The sequence below is a fragment of the Carassius gibelio genome, chromosome A7, assembly GCF_023724105.1.
Source record: "Carassius gibelio isolate Cgi1373 ecotype wild population from Czech Republic chromosome A7, carGib1.2-hapl.c, whole genome shotgun sequence".
NCBI classification, from domain to species: domain Eukaryota; kingdom Metazoa; phylum Chordata; class Actinopteri; order Cypriniformes; family Cyprinidae; genus Carassius; species Carassius gibelio.
The window spans coordinates 37,164,291-37,183,729 of NC_068377.1; the positions used below are offsets into that span (position 1 = coordinate 37,164,291).

The following is a 19,439-nucleotide window of genomic DNA, read 5'->3' on the forward strand; positions in this document are numbered from 1 at the left end:
TAGACACTGTAGAGAAATAAGCAGAAGAATAACAAAGTGCAGGAGACAGTAAAACTGTGTGCACTACAAAGCAGTGTGTTCATGATTCAGATCATGTGTTAAAATAATATGGAAGGGCACAGGTTTACAATATCAAGCAACAAAACAATAAAATAGTGATTGACACCAGAAACCAGAAACATTAAATTCATAAATGGCTCTTACAAGAAAAATTAAGTGGATTGAGATTCCTGAGATCCTTCAAGACTTAACCAGAACCTCCTCAAAAAACTGAAATGAGAAAACTAATGACAGTACACAAATAAAACAGAAACAATGTTATGAGATGTGACTTAAAATAATGAATTGTAGTTTTATAAAACAATTACAAAATGTTTTCCCTGAAAGAGATGTTTGAGTCACTTCATATTTCTGTCTTTCTTCACAGGTTTACCAACATCTACTCTGACTGTGACTCCAGGCAATACAGTATTCACTGGAGAAGAAGTGAGACTGACGTGTGTGATTGAGTCTAACAGAGACTGGAGATATGATTGGTATAAAGGCAGTGTAAAGTTACAGTCGTCTGATCGTTACACTGTAAACACAGACACTCTCACTATCAGAGCAGTAACTACATCTGATGAGGGTCAGTACACGTGTAGAGGACAGAGAAATGGAAGACCAAACTCATCACAATCAAGCTCTGCTGTTTCTCTCTCAGTGAAGGGTGAGTTTAATATCATTGTCCTCATAAACTCTCTCTAATATGATCACATGTCCAACTGAGAGACTGTGGTTTTGATCAAAATGAAAAAACTCTTACTGTTTATCAAATTCAGCTCAGTATAAACTCTATTCTGTCTTTTTCTTCACGTGAAACTAATCACATCATACATCGAGTGACTCAAACTGTCACATGACTTCATTACATTGCACTTTTTACACTCTTTAATTATGTAAATGTTGAACAGTCTGTAATTGTATGATCTGTGAATACAACAGAACATAATGGATATGAATATCAATGTTTTTTATACCAATATTTACAAATATTTTTGATGTAATTAATATCATCGGCAAGCAGACCAAATCTTAAATTTAATACACACTGTAAGACATTTCAGGGTTTAACACTGTTGACAATAAGTTACTGTGATTAAGATTTACACTTAACTGACATATTAAAACAATATGAAATACACAAACCTCAGCGTGACTGGCAGAAGCTCATGTGTTTCTTGATGCTTCAGTGCAATTGCCTTTTAAAACACACACACAAACACACACACACACACACACACACACACACACACACAATCAAATAAAATTTATTAAAATTTTATAAATATTAAATATTTATAAAAGTAAATATTACAATTTTCTAAAATAATAATATATACACTCTCGTGGGGTGCATCGACTCACAGTGCAGATTTTCTCTGGATCTTTTCCACTCATGGGTTCAGTTCAGGGACAAAACCTGCTGTGACAGTAAACTGATGCCGGTATATTTCTAGTACTTCAAGCACTCGCTCCATTTCCTTTTTTTCTTGTTTTTTTTATTAAGTGAGGTGACATACAGCCAAGTATGGTGAACACACACCCGGAGCAGTGGGCAGCCATTTATGCTGAAGTTGTAGTGAAGGTGACTCCAGATCAGCTACATATCTGTTTTTTTATAAGAGGATGGAAGGACTTAATTTTTAATCATTTTTTGTTAAAATCTAGAATGACATAATATGTTTCTGTTCATCATTTATTCACTAACAAACAATGGAGGTGGATTTAAGTGAACTAAAGTCCAGCACACATTATTTTCTTGTAGCATTACTTTGGAAACATGACTTGATTTGAATGAAGTGTAAACGTATAGGATTATTCTAGCTGAAATACTGCGTATAAACATTACTTTACAAATGTGTTAACTTGTTATCTGCGTTCACTAGATTGTATTTTATTTGATTATACAAGTATTTTAAATATTAACTTTATTCTGTAATAAAAAATAAAAAAAATGCAATACTCTGTACCTTGAGACTTGTTTACACTAGCCAATTACTTAAAAAAAATATTACATATAAATAGTATTTTCTGCTAAAATGTAATGCTATGAGAAAATAACAGCAAATTGGAAACAACGTTTTTAAGTTACATTCATGTAATGAGACATCAGCAGTCTCTAAAGAAAATGTACCATGTTTTTACTTTGGTAAATATAAGTTAACGATAGCATTTATAATTAAACCACAGTAGCCACAAATTTACAGTTGTCTGAGACGTTCAGAGGTGAGACGTTCAGATGTGAGACATTCAGACGTGAGAACTGAGATGTTCTTTAACGTCATAAACCATAAAATGTAGTCAGCGTTTTATAGTTTAATTTCCTAACAGGTAAACTCGGGTCACAAGTTAACATGGTCACATTTCTTTGATTAAGCCAGATGCACAATATGATGCCGAGAGTCCTGTGTGCAATCCACAAATCTGTGTCTGAACCAGTGTAGATTGGTAGATCGGTGGTTCATTTTGTCGTCTCAAGGTGTTCGAAACCAAACAGTTCAGGCATATATTTAAAGAAGAAATGGCGAGGATGGAAAAGATTAAGCAGCAGCCGAAATGCGGCTTATATCGCTCTCACCACGAGTTGGCACGCAAGTGACGTCAGGAACCATCGACGCACTGGTTCAATGGTTAATTCTGTTTTGCAACAAAATTATATACAAGTATGAAAAATAAATATACTTTACATGCCTGAACATGTTATGCATTAAGCAAGAAAAATAAAATACATATATGAAAAAATTAATTCTCAATTATCAGAAATATTGACACAAAAATTCCATCAATCCATCAAATCAATAATAACCGTTGGCGTCTAGTCATATTTGGGGGCATGGCGAGGGTGGAGTCAGTGTGGGGGAAAACACACCGAACATCATGTGTACTTGAATGACAAAAATGCACATATTGAACAACTTCCCATGATCATCCTCACAACTTATTGCTTGTAGTTATTTTGTCCTCCTTTCCGGTTCTGTTTATTAGGAAGGATGTAGAACTTCAACTCAAAATTTGTTAGTTTATATTGGTGGTGCAGAAATGACACAAAATGACAGAAATTTTTTTTTTTGTTTTGTCGCTGTCATTCTGTTGTACTGCGGAGCTTCTGTCACGAAAACAAATTCCTCGTATGTGTAAACATACCTTGCAATAAAGCTCATTCTGATTCTGATATTCGCCTCTCTCATGGATCGTGGCAAATGGCCTTTTACAAATTAAGTCACTGAGCATATTTAGTAAGGGGTCAACTAATGCTGCGTTTCCACCGCAGGAACTTTACCCAGGAACTAGAGACTTTGGGCTGGTACTCGGTGTGTTTCCACCGCAGGAACCAGGAACTAAATAAAGTTCTGGGTAAAAAAATGCCCCTCAGAAAGTCCCTGCTGGCAAGGTGTTCCGGAACTTTCGGGGGTGGGACTTGAATGCTAAACATGCTGATTGGTTGAGTTCACACAGCATTGGTTGAGTTCAACCACCATTTATTTGGATCAACATTTTCAAAATATTACTGTTGTTGTGTCATGAAATGTAAATTTTTAAGTATTTTACCAGAAGAATAACAAAGTGCAGGAGACAGTAAAACTGTGTGCCCTACAAAGCAGTGTGTTCATGATTCAGATCATGTATTAAAATAATATGGAAGGGCACAGGTTTACAATATCAAGCAACAAAACAATAAAATATTGATTGGCACCAGAAACCAGAAACATTAAACTCATAAATGGCTCTTACAAGAAAAATAATGTGGATTGAGATTCCTGAGATCCTTCAAGACTTAACCAGAGCCTCCTCAAAAAACTGAAATGAGGAAACTAATGACAATACACAAATAAAACAGAAACAATGTTATGAGATGTGACTTAAAATAATGAATTGTAGTTTTATAAAACAATTACAAAATGTTTTCCCTGAAAGAGATGTTTGAGTCACTTCATATTTCTGTCTTTCTTCACAGGTTTACCAACATCTACTCTGACTGTGACTCCAGGCAATACAGTATTCACTGGAGAAGAAGTGAGACTGAAGTGTGTGATTGAGTCTAACAGAGACTGGAGATATGATTGGTATAAAGACAGTGTAAAGTTACAGTCGTCTGAGCGTTACACTGTAAACACAGACACTCTCACTATCAGAGCAGTAACTACATCTGATGAGGGTCAGTACACGTGTAGAGGACAGAGAAATGGAAGACCAAACTCATCACAATCAAGCTCTGCTGTTTCTCTCTCAGTGAAGGGTGAGTTTAATATCATTGTCCTCATAAACTCTCTCTAATATGATCACATGTCCAACTGAGAGACTGTGGTTTTGATCAAAATGAAAAAACTCTTACTGTTTATCAAATTCAGCTCAGTATAAACTCTATTCTGTCTTTTTCTTCACGTGAAACTAATCACATCATACATCGAGTGACTCAAACTGTCACATGACTTCATTACATTGCACTTTTTACACTCTTTAATTATGTAAATGTTGAACAGTCTGTAATTGTATGATCTGCGAATACAACAGAACATAATGGATATGAATATCAATGTTTTTTATACCAATATTTACAAATATTTTTGATGTAATTAATATCATCGGCAAGCAGACCAAATCTTAAATTTAATACACACTGTAAGACATTTCAGGGTTTAACACTGTTGACAATAAGTTACTGTGATTAAGATTTACACTTAACTGACATATTAAAACAATATGAAATACACAAACCTCAGCGTGACTGGCAGAAGCTCATGTGTTTCTTGATGCTTCAGTGCAATTGCCTTTTAAAACACACACACAAACACACACACACACACACACACACACACACACACACACACACACACACACACACACTCACACACACAATCAAATAAAATTTATTAAAATTTTATAAATATTAAATATTTATAAAAGTAAATATTACAATTTTCTAAAAAAATAATATATACACTCTCGTGGGGTGCATCGACTCACAGTGCAGATTTTCTCTGGATCTTTTCCACTCATGGGTTCAGTTCAGGGACAAAACCTGCTGTGACAGTAAACTGATGCCGGTATATTTCTAGTACTTCAAGCACTCGCTCCGTTTCCTTTTTTTCTTGTTTTTTTTATTAAGTGAGGTGACATACAGCCAAGTATGGTGAACACACACCCGGAGCAGTGGGCAGCCATTTATGCTGAAGTTGTAGTGAAGGTGACTCCAGATCAGCTACATATCTGTTTTTTATAAGAGGATGGAAGGACTTAATTTTTAATCATTTTTTGTTAAAATCTAGAATGACATAATATGTTTCTGTTCATCATTTATTCACTAACAAACAATGGAGGTGGATTTAAGTGAACTAAAGTCCAGCACACATTATTTTCTTGTAGCATTACTTTGGAAACATGACTTGATTTGAATGAAGTGTAAACGTATAGGATTATTCTAGCTGAAATACTGCGTATAAACATTACTTTACAAATGTGTTAACTTGTTATCTGCGTTCACTAGATTGTATTTTATTTGATTATACAAGTATTTTAAATATTAACTTTATTCTGTAATAAAAAATCAAAAAAATGCAATACTCTGTACCTTGAGACTTGTTTACACTAGCCAATTACTTAAAAAAAATATTACATATAAATAGTATTTTCTGCTAAAATGTAATGCTATGAGAAAATAACAGCAAATTGGAAACAACATTTTTAAGTTACATTCATGTAATGAGACATCAGCAGTCTCTAAAGAAAATGTACCATGTTTTTACTTTGGTAAATATAAGTTAACGATAGCATTTATAATTAAACCACAGTAGCCACAAATTTACAGTTGTCTGAGACGTTCAGAGGTGAGACGTTCAGATGTGAGACATTCAGACGTGAGAACTGAGATGTTCTTTAACGTCATAAACCATAAAATGTAGTCAGCGTTTTATAGTTTAATTTCCTAACAGGTAAACTCGGGTCACAAGTTAACATGGTCACATTTCTTTGATTAAGCCAGATGCACAATATGATGCCGAGAGTCCTGTGTGCAATCCACAAATCTGTGTCTGAACCAGTGTAGATTGGTAGATCGGTGGTTCATTTTGTCGTCTCAAGGTGTTCGAAACCCGCGCCAACACAGACTTACTTTATCTTATATTTGTTTTTGTGTATCCTTCCTACTTCAGCCGCTACGGGCGATCATACTAATAACTTGTCATCTTTACAAGAATATCAAAATCATGCAATGAGCAAATCTGTGTTTATTAGACAGCTTAATATCACGTCAGGTTGTGCTTTCAGAATCGCTGAATCTGCTGCGGTCGTTCCATCACATCTGCAGCGGAGACCTGAACCAGGAAGTTGGTCACCAGATAACACCAAGTACACTGGGCTGCAGCCTGCAGATCGAGGCGGGCCTGCACGTGCAGCCACGCCCCATACCTACTCTGATTGGTTCGATCGTCTTTCATAGACATACATTATAGGAAATGTGTGCGTAGTTGTTGTAGGACAAAGTATGTTGTTTAAAAAGCTAACAACTGCAGTTTTACAAAGCCTTCGTTATAATGCACAGTTGTTTATTGTTAACTTGAGTCACTATGTCTGATTTATTGAATCACGAGATGTTAGCTGCTTCAAGTTTAATCTTCTGGACTAGTCAAATTCACAAATAAATAATTGGGACATTCTTAAATGCTTAATGTGAAAGTACATGGCCTTATGCATTAAAACAATGTTTTAAAAAGACCAAACTCAGTAAACAAATTATTAATAAAGCATTCTATTCACAGACAAGCAGATATGAATGAGCCCAGAATATGAACGCAACTTGTTTAATTACGCATTAAGCATTTCCCTCCCATAACCTGCTTGCCTGTAAATAGAATGCATTATTAATAATGCTTACTAAGTTTAGTCTTTTTAAAACACGTTTTAATGCATTAAGACTAAGACTAAAACTAAAAGGGTTGCCAAAAACAACACTGTTTTTAAACAACATAGTCCATCCTACACCAACTACACACACATTTCCTATCATGTATGTCTATGAAAGACGATCAAACCAATCAGTGTAGGTATGGGGTGGGGCGACATGCGCATCCAACGATCACTAATGGAACAAAACAGTTCAGGCATATATTTAAAGAAGAAATGGCGAGGATGGAAAAGATTAAGCAGCAGCCGAAATGCGGCTTATATCGCTCTCACCACGAGTTGGCACGCAAGTGACGTCAGGAACCATCGACGCACTGGTTCAATGGTTAATTCTGTTTTGCAACAAAATTATATACAAGTATGAAAAATAAATATACTTTACATGCCTGAACATGTTATGCATTAAGCAAGAAAAATAAAATACATATATGAAAAAATTAATTCTCAATTATCAGAAATATTGACACAAAAATTCCATCAATCCATCAAATCAATATTAACCGTTGGCGTCTAGTCATATTTGGGGGCATGGCGAGGGTGGAGTCAGTGTGGGGGAAAACACACCGAACATCATGTGTACTTGAATGACAAAAATGCACATATTGAACAACTTCCCATGATCATCCTCACAACTTATTGCTTGTAGTTATTTTGTCCTCCTTTCCGGTTCTGTTTATTAGGAAGGATGTAGAACTTCAACTCAAAATTTGTTAGTTTATATTGGTGGTGCAGAAATGACACAAAATGACAGAAAATTTTTTTTTTGTTTTGTCGCTGTCATTCTGTTGCACTGCGGAGCTTCTGTCACGAAAACAAATTCCTCGTATGTGTAAACATACCTTGCAATAAAGCTCATTCTGATTCTGATATTCGCCTCTCTCATGGATCGTGGCAAATGGCCTTTTACAAATTAAGTCACTGAGCATATTTAGTAAGGGGTCAACTAATGCTGCGTTTCCACCGCAGGAACTTTACCCAGGAACTAGAGACTTTGGGCTGGTACTCGGTGTGTTTCCACCGCAGGAACCAGGAACTAAATAAAGTTCTGGGTAAAAAAATGCCCCTCAGAAAGTCCCTGCTGGCAAGGTGTTCCGGAACTTTCGGGGGTGGGACTTGAATGCTAAACATGCTGATTGGTTGAGTTCACACAGCATTGGTTGAGTTCAACCACCATTTATTTGGATCAACATTTTCAAAATATTACTGTTGTTGTGTCATGAAATGTAAATTTTTAAGTATTTTACCAGAAGAATAACAAAGTGCAGGAGACAGTAAAACTGTGTGCCCTACAAAGCAGTGTGTTCATGATTCAGATCATGTATTAAAATAATATGGAAGGGCACAGGTTTACAATATCAAGCAACAAAACAATAAAATATTGATTGGCACCAGAAACCAGAAACATTAAACTCATAAATGGCTCTTACAAGAAAAATAATGTGGATTGAGATTCCTGAGATCCTTCAAGACTTAACCAGAGCCTCCTCAAAAAACTGAAATGAGGAAACTAATGACAATACACAAATAAAACAGAAACAATGTTATGAGATGTGACTTAAAATAATGAATTGTAATAATAAAACAATTACAAAATGTTTTCCCTGAAAGAGATGTTTGAGTCACTTCATATTTCTGTCTTTCTTCACAGGTTTACCAACATCTACTCTGACTGTGACTCCAGGCAATACAGTATTCACTGGAGAAGAAGTGAGACTGACGTGTGTGATTGAGTCTAACAGTGTCTGGAGACAGAGAAATGGCCTGACATATGACCAGAGATATTACTGGACATATGACTGGACACCTGTCTGGAAATATGAGTGGTATAAAGGCAGTGTAAAGTTACCGTCGTCTGATCGTTACACTGTAAACACAGACACTCTCACTATCAGAGCAGTAACTACATCTGATGAGGGTCAGTACACGTGTAGAGGACAGAGAAATGGAAGACCAAACTCATCACAATCAAGCTCTGCTGTTTCTCTCTCAGTGAAGGGTGAGTTTAATATCATTGTCCTCATAAACTCTCTCTAATATGATCACATGTCCAACTGAGAGACTGTGGTTTTGATCAAAATGAAAAAATGCACTTTTTACACTCTTTAATTATGTAAATGTTGAACAGTCTGTAATTGTATGATCTGCGAATACAACAGAACATAATGGATATGAATATCAATGTTTTTTATACCAATATTTACAAATATTTTTGATGTAATTAATATCATCGGCAAGCAGACCAAATCTTAAATTTAATACACACTGTAAGACATTTCAGGGTTTAACACTGTTGACAATAAGTTACTGTGATTAAGATTTACACTTAACTGACATATTAAAACAATATGAAATACACAAACCTCAGCGTGACTGGCAGAAGCTCATGTGTTTCTTGATGCTTCAGTGCAATTGCCTTTTAAAACACACACACAAACACACACACACACACACACACACACACAATCAAATACAATTTATTAAAATTTTATAAATATTAAATATTTATAAAAGTAAATATTACAATTTTCTAAAATAATAATATATACACTCTCGTGGGGTGCATCGACTCACAGTGCAGATTTTCTCTGGATCTTTTCCACTCATGGGTTCAGTTCAGGGACAAAACCTGCTGTGACAGTAAACTGATGCCGGTATATTTCTAGTACTTCAAGCACTCGCTCCGTTTCCTTTTTTTCTTGTTTTTTTTATTAAGTGAGGTGACATACAGCCAAGTATGGTGAACACACACCCGGAGCAGTGGGCAGCCATTTATGCTGAAGTTGTAGTGAAGGTGACTCCAGATCAGCTACATATCTGTTTTTTTATAAGAGGATGGAAGGACTTAATTTTTAATCATTTTTTGTTAAAATCTAGAATGGCATAATATGTTTCTGTTCATCATTTATTCACTAACAAACAATGGAGTTGGATTTAAGTGAACTAAAGTCCAGCACACATTATTTTCTTGTAGCATTACTTTGGAAACATGACTTGATTTGAATGAAGTGTAAACGTATAGGATTATTCTAGCTGAAATACTGCGTATAAACATTACTTTACAAATGTGTTAACTTGTTATCTGCGTTCACTAGATTGTATTTTATTTGATTATACAAGTATTTTAAATATTAACTTTATTCTGTAATAAAAAATAAAAAAAATGCAATACTCTGTACCTTGAGACTTGTTTACACTAGCCAATTACTTAAAAAAAATATTACATATAAATAGTATTTTCTGCTAAAATGTAATGCTATGAGAAAATAACAGCAAATTGGAAACAACGTTTTTAAGTTACATTCATGTAATGAGACATCAGCAGTCTCTAAAGAAAATGTACCATGTTTTTACTTTGGTAAATATAAGTTAACGATAGCATTTATAATTAAACCACATTAGCCACAAATTTACAGTTGTCTGAGACGTTCAGAGGTGAGACGTTCAGATGTGAGACATTCAGACGTGAGAACTGAGATGTTCTTTAATGTCATAAACCATAAAATGTCGTCAGCGTAGAGCTGTAGTCAAGTCCGGCTTTGTCGAGTCCAAGTCAAGTCCAAGTCCAGGACTAGTCGAGACCGAGTCAAGACCGAGTCCAAAGAGGTTCGAGTCCAAGTCAAGTCCAAGTCCAAAAGTTTCGAGTCCAAGTCCAAGACCGAGTCCAAATGAAAGAAAAAAGGGTCCTCTTCAAGACCACATACTTAAATACTGATAATGTTTGTGATGCAAGAGAAAGCATATCTCCTATTCTAAGAAAATCATTTTACATTATTATTTGTAATGATCAAAAAGCATGTGCAAAGTAACAACTCTGTAGGACAGGGGTCTCCAAACTACATCCTGGATGGCCAATGTCCTGAAAAGTTTAGCTCCAACTGGCCTTAAAACACCTTGAAGATTAGTGTGTCTAGTAAGAGCTTGATTAGGTTCAAGTGTGTATAATTAGGGTTAAAGCTAACAGGGGCGTTAAACAAGATCCTGGGCCCTATGCATAGGCAGTCCTGATGGGCCCCCATGGCCCCCACCCATGAAAATATCCAGGTAAAAAATATATATTTCAGATTCATACTTTTCAAGGGCCCTCTCTTCCTTTGGGGCCTTGCTAATGAGTACTGATTTTACCCCCAGTCCGACCCTGGGAGCTAAACTTGGATAAACAAACAAAGTTTGGAACTGTAAGGTCAAATAATTTGTATGTACTTTATTTTTTGTTGACATTATATCTGTGGTCAAAAATGTATATGACTATGCCTAATTGGCACAGTGCACAGACACACGCAAAGCTCGGGATATGACAAATGCGCGCAGCAAGGCTAGAATGGATACGTTTGGCTCTACTGGACATGCGCACATAAATACAGCGAAATTTTTGTCATACTGTGCTAGTGCTTGCATAGACTAGTCGAGCTCTGTCGGAAACAATCGACTACTCCAGCATGCATTAACCATAATGCATACAAAGTGTTTGCAAGTGCGACGTGAATTTTAGAATTACAATATTGCGTGGAGCTGTTACTATATGACCTTATCTATGTTGCATGTAAAAATAAAATATGTAATGTAATAATTAGGGTTGTGCCTGAAGCCGAATAGGCCTACCTTATTCGGAATGGCACGAATAATGGCTTAAAAAACGAATAACGCTCAAGGAATAATTCTGCCTGAATACTCGGCTGGAGATGACACAGTCTGGTGTTTGCTAGATAACAGGTGAGCCAGGGCATCAGCGCCAGAAGTGAATGAATGTAAACTTTATGAGTGAAAAGATCGCAAATCAAACACCGCATTGTTGTCGCCTCTCTGTTTATCTCTCAGAAATCAGAGCGTTGCAAGAGTTATTTTACCTATAATAATACATCATAGCTACACGTTATATTATTTGTATATATTTAAAAGGCATATATTGAAAGCTTAGGCTACCATGATACGAATGAATGGAATAAGCACAGCGCGCTCACCAATCAAACAGCCGCGCTGCGCGTCTCAGTCTCTCAAAAACCAAACCAGTTCTCTCTCAAGAGTAGGCTAATAATCAGCTTCGATACGGATACATTGTGTACTTGTCCTACATGTTTGCATATTTACCTTTTGCTGGTTTGCGCGGCACACACACATCTGTTTAGTGAAGTTCATTAACATTAAGACTCGCTTAAAGTGTTCTGCGTACTGAAAATGTGTGCATTGAATGGATTCAGTCGTGTTCAAATGATCACTAAACGTTTGTCATGACATCTCTCTGCTTGCATGATAAATATTATTTTAGAAATTAATAATTATTTCAGTTTAACACGACATACTTGTTCAGTGATAACTACGAAAAAATATATAAAAAGTCATAACAGTCTTATCAAGTAACTGTACGATGTTGTATCCGAATGCAGATAGGAAAAATTTTGTGATTGTTACAGATACAAATACTGGCTGTTACATGAAAATGTAAATATGTAATGTCATATATAAAGTTTTTAAAATTTACATATGTAATTGTTGCATAAGGCTATACATTAATACGCGTTTATTGATAAAAAAAGGCTATCTAGGTGTAGACGTGAATAAAACACAATCTAACAGGTAGAAAATTAAATTGGAAACATCTAAACTTTTCAGGTCGCAGTAAGTGCACCACTGGTCATGTACATCCTTTCCCGGAACAATACTGAAAGCTAAGGCAAGATGGAGAAACAGATTATCATAGTTGTACAAGGATAGCCATTTTTTAAATGAATCTATTAGCAGAGCTACTGCAAGTGATTTTAAGTGCTGGAATTCCATTTATTCTTTGCTGAAACTTCTGCGTCATCATGGAGAGCGGGTCATGGTTGCCCAGCAACAGCAGACGCCACTGGAGCGCAAGCGCAGGCTACTGAGTGCTTTGGAAATAAGGAGAGCGGCGCGCCACACGTTTTCAGTCGCGACATCATGCAAATGTGGTTTTGTTTTGAAGGAGAAATTTTATTTTTTTGCTGGACTCGGTCGAGACCAACTAGAAGACTTGGCGAGTCCAATGGCCAAGTCCGAGACAAGTCCGAGTGCAAATGCAACGAGTCCGAGACAAGTCCGAGACGACAGAAAAATGTCTCGAGTCCGGACTCGAGTCCAAGACCGGACTCGAGTACTACAGCCCTACGTCAGCGTTTTATAGTTTAATTTCCTAACAGGTAAACTCGGGTCACAAGTTAACATGGTCACATTTCTTTGATTAAGCCAGATGCACAATATGATGCCGAGAGTCCTGTGTGCAATAGAGTTGTGACGTTCGCGAACGAACCGATTCTTTTGAACGGCTCATAAACATGAACGATGGGAGCCGAGTCGCGACTGGAGAGGAGCCGTTCTTTCTATCGTTCTTTTTTCCTATGCGTGTTCATACAAATGAGCTCCGCCAGGAGACAGAACAGTTATAGGGGGAGGGGCGCACCCAGCGCAGGCCAACCCTTTATAGCGTGATGATATTAGTTATTAGTTGTGCATGCATTTACATTGCATTTTGTGTTCATTTAAAACTTATTTTAAAATCATTAAAAATTTTTGTGATACTGTACTTGTATAGAAATGTTTCACTAAAAGCTGTTTTCCACAGACATTCATTGCAGCCCACTTTGTTATTGTTCATTGACTTGAAGGGGCTGATGTCCTATTTGCAAAGTTTACAGTAGTAATAGTATGTAGTATGTAGACATTTCCATTTTATTTATTCTAATTTTATCTACTTAAAAAAAAAAATAGTTTTCTATCAAAATGTTCTTGTGTGATAACAATGTTCTTGTGTGGAAGTGTTTGTAGTAAAAGCTGTTTTGCACAGAAATTCATTGCAGCCGGCTTTGTTTTTTATGTTTATTTGTGAGTAGGTATTGTATGAATAACATAAGTCAACGTAGTTTTACACACACACACACACACACTTTGTACTAAAGGTAAATCAAAATAATGATGTCACTGTCTAAGCAGAGGGATTTGTGCAACCCTATGGAATATAGTCGACACATGAGAAATGAGGTAATAATCAATATTTCAGAATAATTCAAACTCAGATATTGGTGTGTGATATCTGAGCTTTAATTATTTGACTACAAATCTCACCTCATAATACCTCCCAGTGATTATTTCCAGGATAAACTGAGATGCTCCCAAGCTGGCTTCTTAAAACTGACTAAATATTTAAAAAGAGCCAAAAGAGCCATTCTTTTGAACGGCTCTTTGAAAGGAACGGATCGCGAAGATCCGGATCCCCTCAAAGAGCCATAAATCCCATCACTAGTGTGCAATCCACAAATCTGTGTCTGAACCAGTGTAGATTGGTAGATCGGTGGTTCATTTTGTCGTCTCAAGGTGTTCGAAACCCGCGCCAACACAGACTTACTTTATCTTATATTTGTTTTTGTGTATCCTTCCTACTTCAGCCGCTACGGGCGATCATACTAATAACTTGTCATCTTTACAAGAATATCAAAATCATGCAATGAGCAAATCTGTGTTTATTAGACAGCTTAATATCACGTCAGGTTGTGCTTTCAGAATCGCTGAATCTGCTGCGGTCGTTCCATCACATCTGCAGCGGAGACCTGAACCAGGAAGTTGGTCACCAGATAACACCAAGTACACTGGGCTGCAGCCTGCAGATCGAGGCGGGCCTGCACGTGCAGCCACGCCCCATACCTACTCTGATTGGTTCGATCGTCTTTCATAGACATACATTATAGGAAATGTGTGCGTAGTTGTTGTAGGACAAAGTATGTTGTTTAAAAAGCTAACAACTGCAGTTTTACAAAGCCTTCGTTATAATGCACAGTTGTTTATTGTTAACTTGAGTCACTATGTCTGATTTATTGAATCACGAGATGTTAGCTGCTTCAAGTTTAATCTTCTGGACTAGTCAAATTCACAAATAAATAATTGGGACATTCTTAAATGCTTAATGTGAAAGTACATGGCCTTATGCATTAAAACAATGTTTTAAAAAGACCAAACTCAGTAAACAAATTATTAATAAAGCATTCTATTCACAGACAAGCAGATATGAATGAGCCCAGAATATGAACGCAACTTGTTTAATTACGCATTAAGCATTTCCCTCCCATAACCTGCTTGCCTGTAAATAGAATGCATTATTAATAATGCTTACTAAGTTTAGTCTTTTTAAAACACGTTTTAATGCATTAAGACTAAGACTAAAACTAAAAGGGTTGCCAAAAACAACACTGTTTTTAAACAACATAGTCCATCCTACACCAACTACACACACATTTCCTATCATGTATGTCTATGAAAGACGATCAAACCAATCAGTGTAGGTATGGGGTGGGGCGACATGCGCATCCAACGATCACTAATGGAACAAAACAGTTCAGGCATATATTTAAAGAAGAAATGGCGAGGATGGAAAAGATTAAGCAGCAGCCGAAATGCGGCTTATATCCCTCTCACCACGAGTTGGCACGCAAGTGACGTCAGGAACCATCGACGCACTGGTTCAATGGTTAATTCTGTTTTGCAACAAAATTATATACAAGTATGAAAAATAAATATACTTTACATGCCTGAACATGTTATGCATTAAGCAAGAAAAATAAAATACATATATGAAAAAATTAATTCTCAATTATCAGAAATATTGACACAAAAATTCCATCAATCCATCAAATCAATAATAACCGTTGGCGTCTAGTCATATTTGGGGGCATGGCGAGGGTGGAGTCAGTGTGGGGGAAAACACACCGAACATCATGTGTACTTGAATGACAAAAATGCACATATTGAACAACTTCCCATGATCATCCTCACAACTTATTGCTTGTAGTTATTTTGTCCTCCTTTCCGGTTCTGTTTATTAGGAAGGATGTAGAACTTCAACTCAAAATTTGTTAGTTTATATTGGTGGTGCAGAAATGACACAAAATGACAGAATTTTTTTTTTTTGTTTTGTCGCTGTCATTCTGTTGCACTGCGGAGCTTCTGTCACGAAAACAAATTCCTCGTATGTGTAAACATACCTTGCAATAAAGCTCATTCTGATTCTGATATTCGCCTCTCTCATGGATCGTGGCAAATGGCCTTTTACAAATTAAGTCACTGAGCATATTTAGTAAGGGGTCAACTAATGCTGCGTTTCCACCGCAGGAACTTTACCCAGGAACTAGAGACTTTGGGCTGGTACTCGGTGTGTTTCCACCGCAGGAACCAGGAACTAAATAAAGTTCTGGGTAAAAAAATGCCCCTCAGAAAGTCCCTGCTGGCAAGGTGTTCCGGAACTTTCGGGGGTGGGACTTGAATGCTAAACATGCTGATTGGTTGAGTTCACACAGCATTGGTTGAGTTCAACCACCATTTATTTGGATCAACATTTTCAAAATATTACTGTTGTTGTGTCATGAAATGTAAATTTTAAAGTATTTTACCAGAAGAATAACAAAGTGCAGGAGACAGTAAAACTGTGTGCCCTACAAAGCAGTGTGTTCATGATTCAGATCATGTATTAAAATAATATGGAAGGGCACAGGTTTACAATATCAAGCAACAAAACAATAAAATATTGATTGGCACCAGAAACCAGAAACATTAAACTCATAAATGGCTCTTACAAGAAAAATAATGTGGATTGAGATTCCTGAGATCCTTCAAGACTTAACCAGAGCCTCCTCAAAAAACTGAAATGAGGAAACTAATGACAATACACAAATAAAACAGAAACAATGTTATGAGATGTGACTTAAAATAATGAATTGTAGTTTTATAAAACAATTACAAAATGTTTTCCCTGAAAGAGATGTTTGAGTCACTTCATATTTCTGTCTTTCTTCACAGATTTACCAACATCTACTCTGACTGTGACTCCAGGCAATACAGTATTCACTGGAGAAGAAGTGAGACTGACGTGTGTGATTGAGTCTAACAGTGTCTGGAGACAGAGAAATGGCCTGACATATGACCAGAGATATTACTGGACATATGACTGGACACCTGTCTGGAAATATGAGTGGTATAAAGGCAGTGTAAAGTTACAGTCGTCTGATCGTTACACTGTAAACACAGACACTCTCACTATCAGAGCAGTAACTACATCTGATGAGGGTCAGTACACGTGTAGAGGACAGAGAAATGGAAGACCAAACTCATCACAATCAAGCTCTGCTGTTTCTCTCTCAGTGAAGGGTGAGTTTAATATCATTGTCCTCATAAACTCTCTCTAATATGATCACATGTCCAACTGAGAGACTGTGGTTTTGATCAAAATGAAAAAACTCTTACTGTTTATCAAATTCAGCTCAGTATAAACTCTATTCTGTCTTTTTCTTCACGTGAAACTAATCACATCATACATCGAGTGACTCAAACTGTCACATGACTTCATTACATTGCACTTTTTACACTCTTTAATTATGTAAATGTTGAACAGTCTGTAATTGTATGATCTGCGAATACAACAGAACATAATGGATATGAATATCAATGTTTTTTATACCAATATTTACAAATATTTTTGATGTAATTAATATCATCGGCAAGCAGACCAAATCTTAAATTTAATACACACTGTAAGACATTTCAGGGTTTAACACTGTTGACAATAAGTTACTGTGATTAAGATTTACACTTAACTGACATATTAAAACAATATGAAATACACAAACCTCAGCGTGACTGGCAGAAGCTCATGTGTTTCTTGATGCTTCAGTGCAATTGCCTTTTAAAACACACACACAAACACACACACACACACACACACACACACACACACACACAATCAAATAAAATTTATAAAAATTTTATAAATATTAAATATTTATAAAAGTAAATATTACAATTTTCTAAAAAAATAATATATACACTCTCGTGGGGTGCATCGACTCACAGTGCAGATTTTCTCTGGATCTTTTCCACTCATGGGTTCAGTTCAGGGACAAAACCTGCTGTGACAGTAAACTGATGCCGGTATATTTCTAGTACTTCAAGCACTCGCTCCGTTTCCTTTTTTTCTTGTTTTTTTTATTAAGTGAGGTGACATACAGCCAAGTATGGTGAACACACACCCGGAGCAGTGGGCAGCCATTTATGCTGAAGTTGTAGTGAAGGTGACTCCAGATCAGCTACATATCTGTTTTTTATAAGAGGATGGAAGGACTTAATTTTTAATCATTTTTTGTTAAAATCTAGAATGACATAATATGTTTCTGTTCATCATTTATTCACTAACAAACAATGGAGGTGGATTTAAGTGAACTAAAGTCCAGCACACATTATTTTCTTGTAGCATTACTTTGGAAACATGACTTGATTTGAATGAAGTGTAAACGTATAGGATTATTCTAGCTGAAATACTGCGTATAAACATTACTTTACAAATGTGTTAACTTGATATCTGCGTTCACTAGATTGTATTTTATTTGATTATACAAGTATTTTAAATATTAACTTTATTCTGTAATAAAAAATCAAAAGAATGCAATACTCTGTACCTTGAGACTTGTTTACACTAGCCAATTACTTTAAAAAAATATTACATATAAATAGTATTTTCTGCTAAAATGTAATGCTATGAGAAAATAACAGCAAATTGGAAACAACGTTTTTAAGTTACATTCATGTAATGAGACATCAGCAGTCTCTAAAGAAAATGTACCATGTTTTTACTTTGGTAAATATAAGTTAACGATAGCATTTATAATTAAACCACAGTAGCCACAAATTTACAGTTGTCTGAGACGTTCAGAGGTGAGACGTTCAGATGTGAGACATTCAGACGTGAGAACTGAGATGTTCTTTAATGTCATAAACCATAAAATGTAGTCAGCGTTTTATAGTTTAATTTCCTAACAGGTAAACTCGGGTCACAAGTTAACATGGTCACATTTCTTTGATTAAGCCAGATGCACAATATGATGCCGAGAGTCCTGTGTGCAATCCACAAATCTGTGTCTGAACCAGTGTAGATTGGTAGATCGGTGGTTCATTTTGTCGTCTCAGGGTGTTCGAAACCCGCGCCAACACAGACTTACTTTATCTTATATTTGTTTTTGTGTATCCTTCCTACTTCAGCCGCTACGGGCGATCATACTAATAACTTGTCATCTTTACAAGAATATCAAAATCATGCAATGAGCAAATCTGTGTTTATTAGACAGCTTAATATCACGTCAGGTTGTGCTTTCAGAATCGCTGAATCTGCTGCGGTCGTTCCATCACATCTGCAGCGGAGACCTGAACCAGGAAGTTGGTCACCAGATAACACCAAGTACACTGGGCTGCAGCCTGCAGATCGAGGCGGGCCTGCACGTGCAGCCACGCCCCATACCTACTCTGATTGGTTCGATCGTCTTTCATAGACATACATTATAGGAAATGTGTGCGTAGTTGTTGTAGGACAAAGTATGTTGTTTAAAAAGCTAACAACTGCAGTTTTACAAAGCCTTCGTTATAATGCACAGTTGTTTATTGTTAACTTGAGTCACTATGTCTGATTTATTGAATCACGAGATGTTAGCTGCTTCAAGTTTAATCTT

The 19,439-nt window shown here is 36.3% G+C and overlaps 1 protein-coding gene across 1 annotated transcript in view; it reads left to right on the forward strand.

Moving 5' to 3' along the window:
- Positions 1-19,439, forward strand: part of LOC128017541 (basement membrane-specific heparan sulfate proteoglycan core protein) — a 1,082,135-nt gene that overhangs the window by 25,598 nt on the left and 1,037,098 nt on the right. The window contains exons 4-6 of the mRNA XM_052602945.1: positions 3,998-4,279; positions 8,591-8,938; positions 16,744-17,091. Coding sequence (XP_052458905.1) covers positions 3,998-4,279; positions 8,591-8,938; positions 16,744-17,091 — 978 coding nt within the window. The remainder of the gene's footprint in view (positions 1-3,997; positions 4,280-8,590; positions 8,939-16,743; positions 17,092-19,439) is intronic.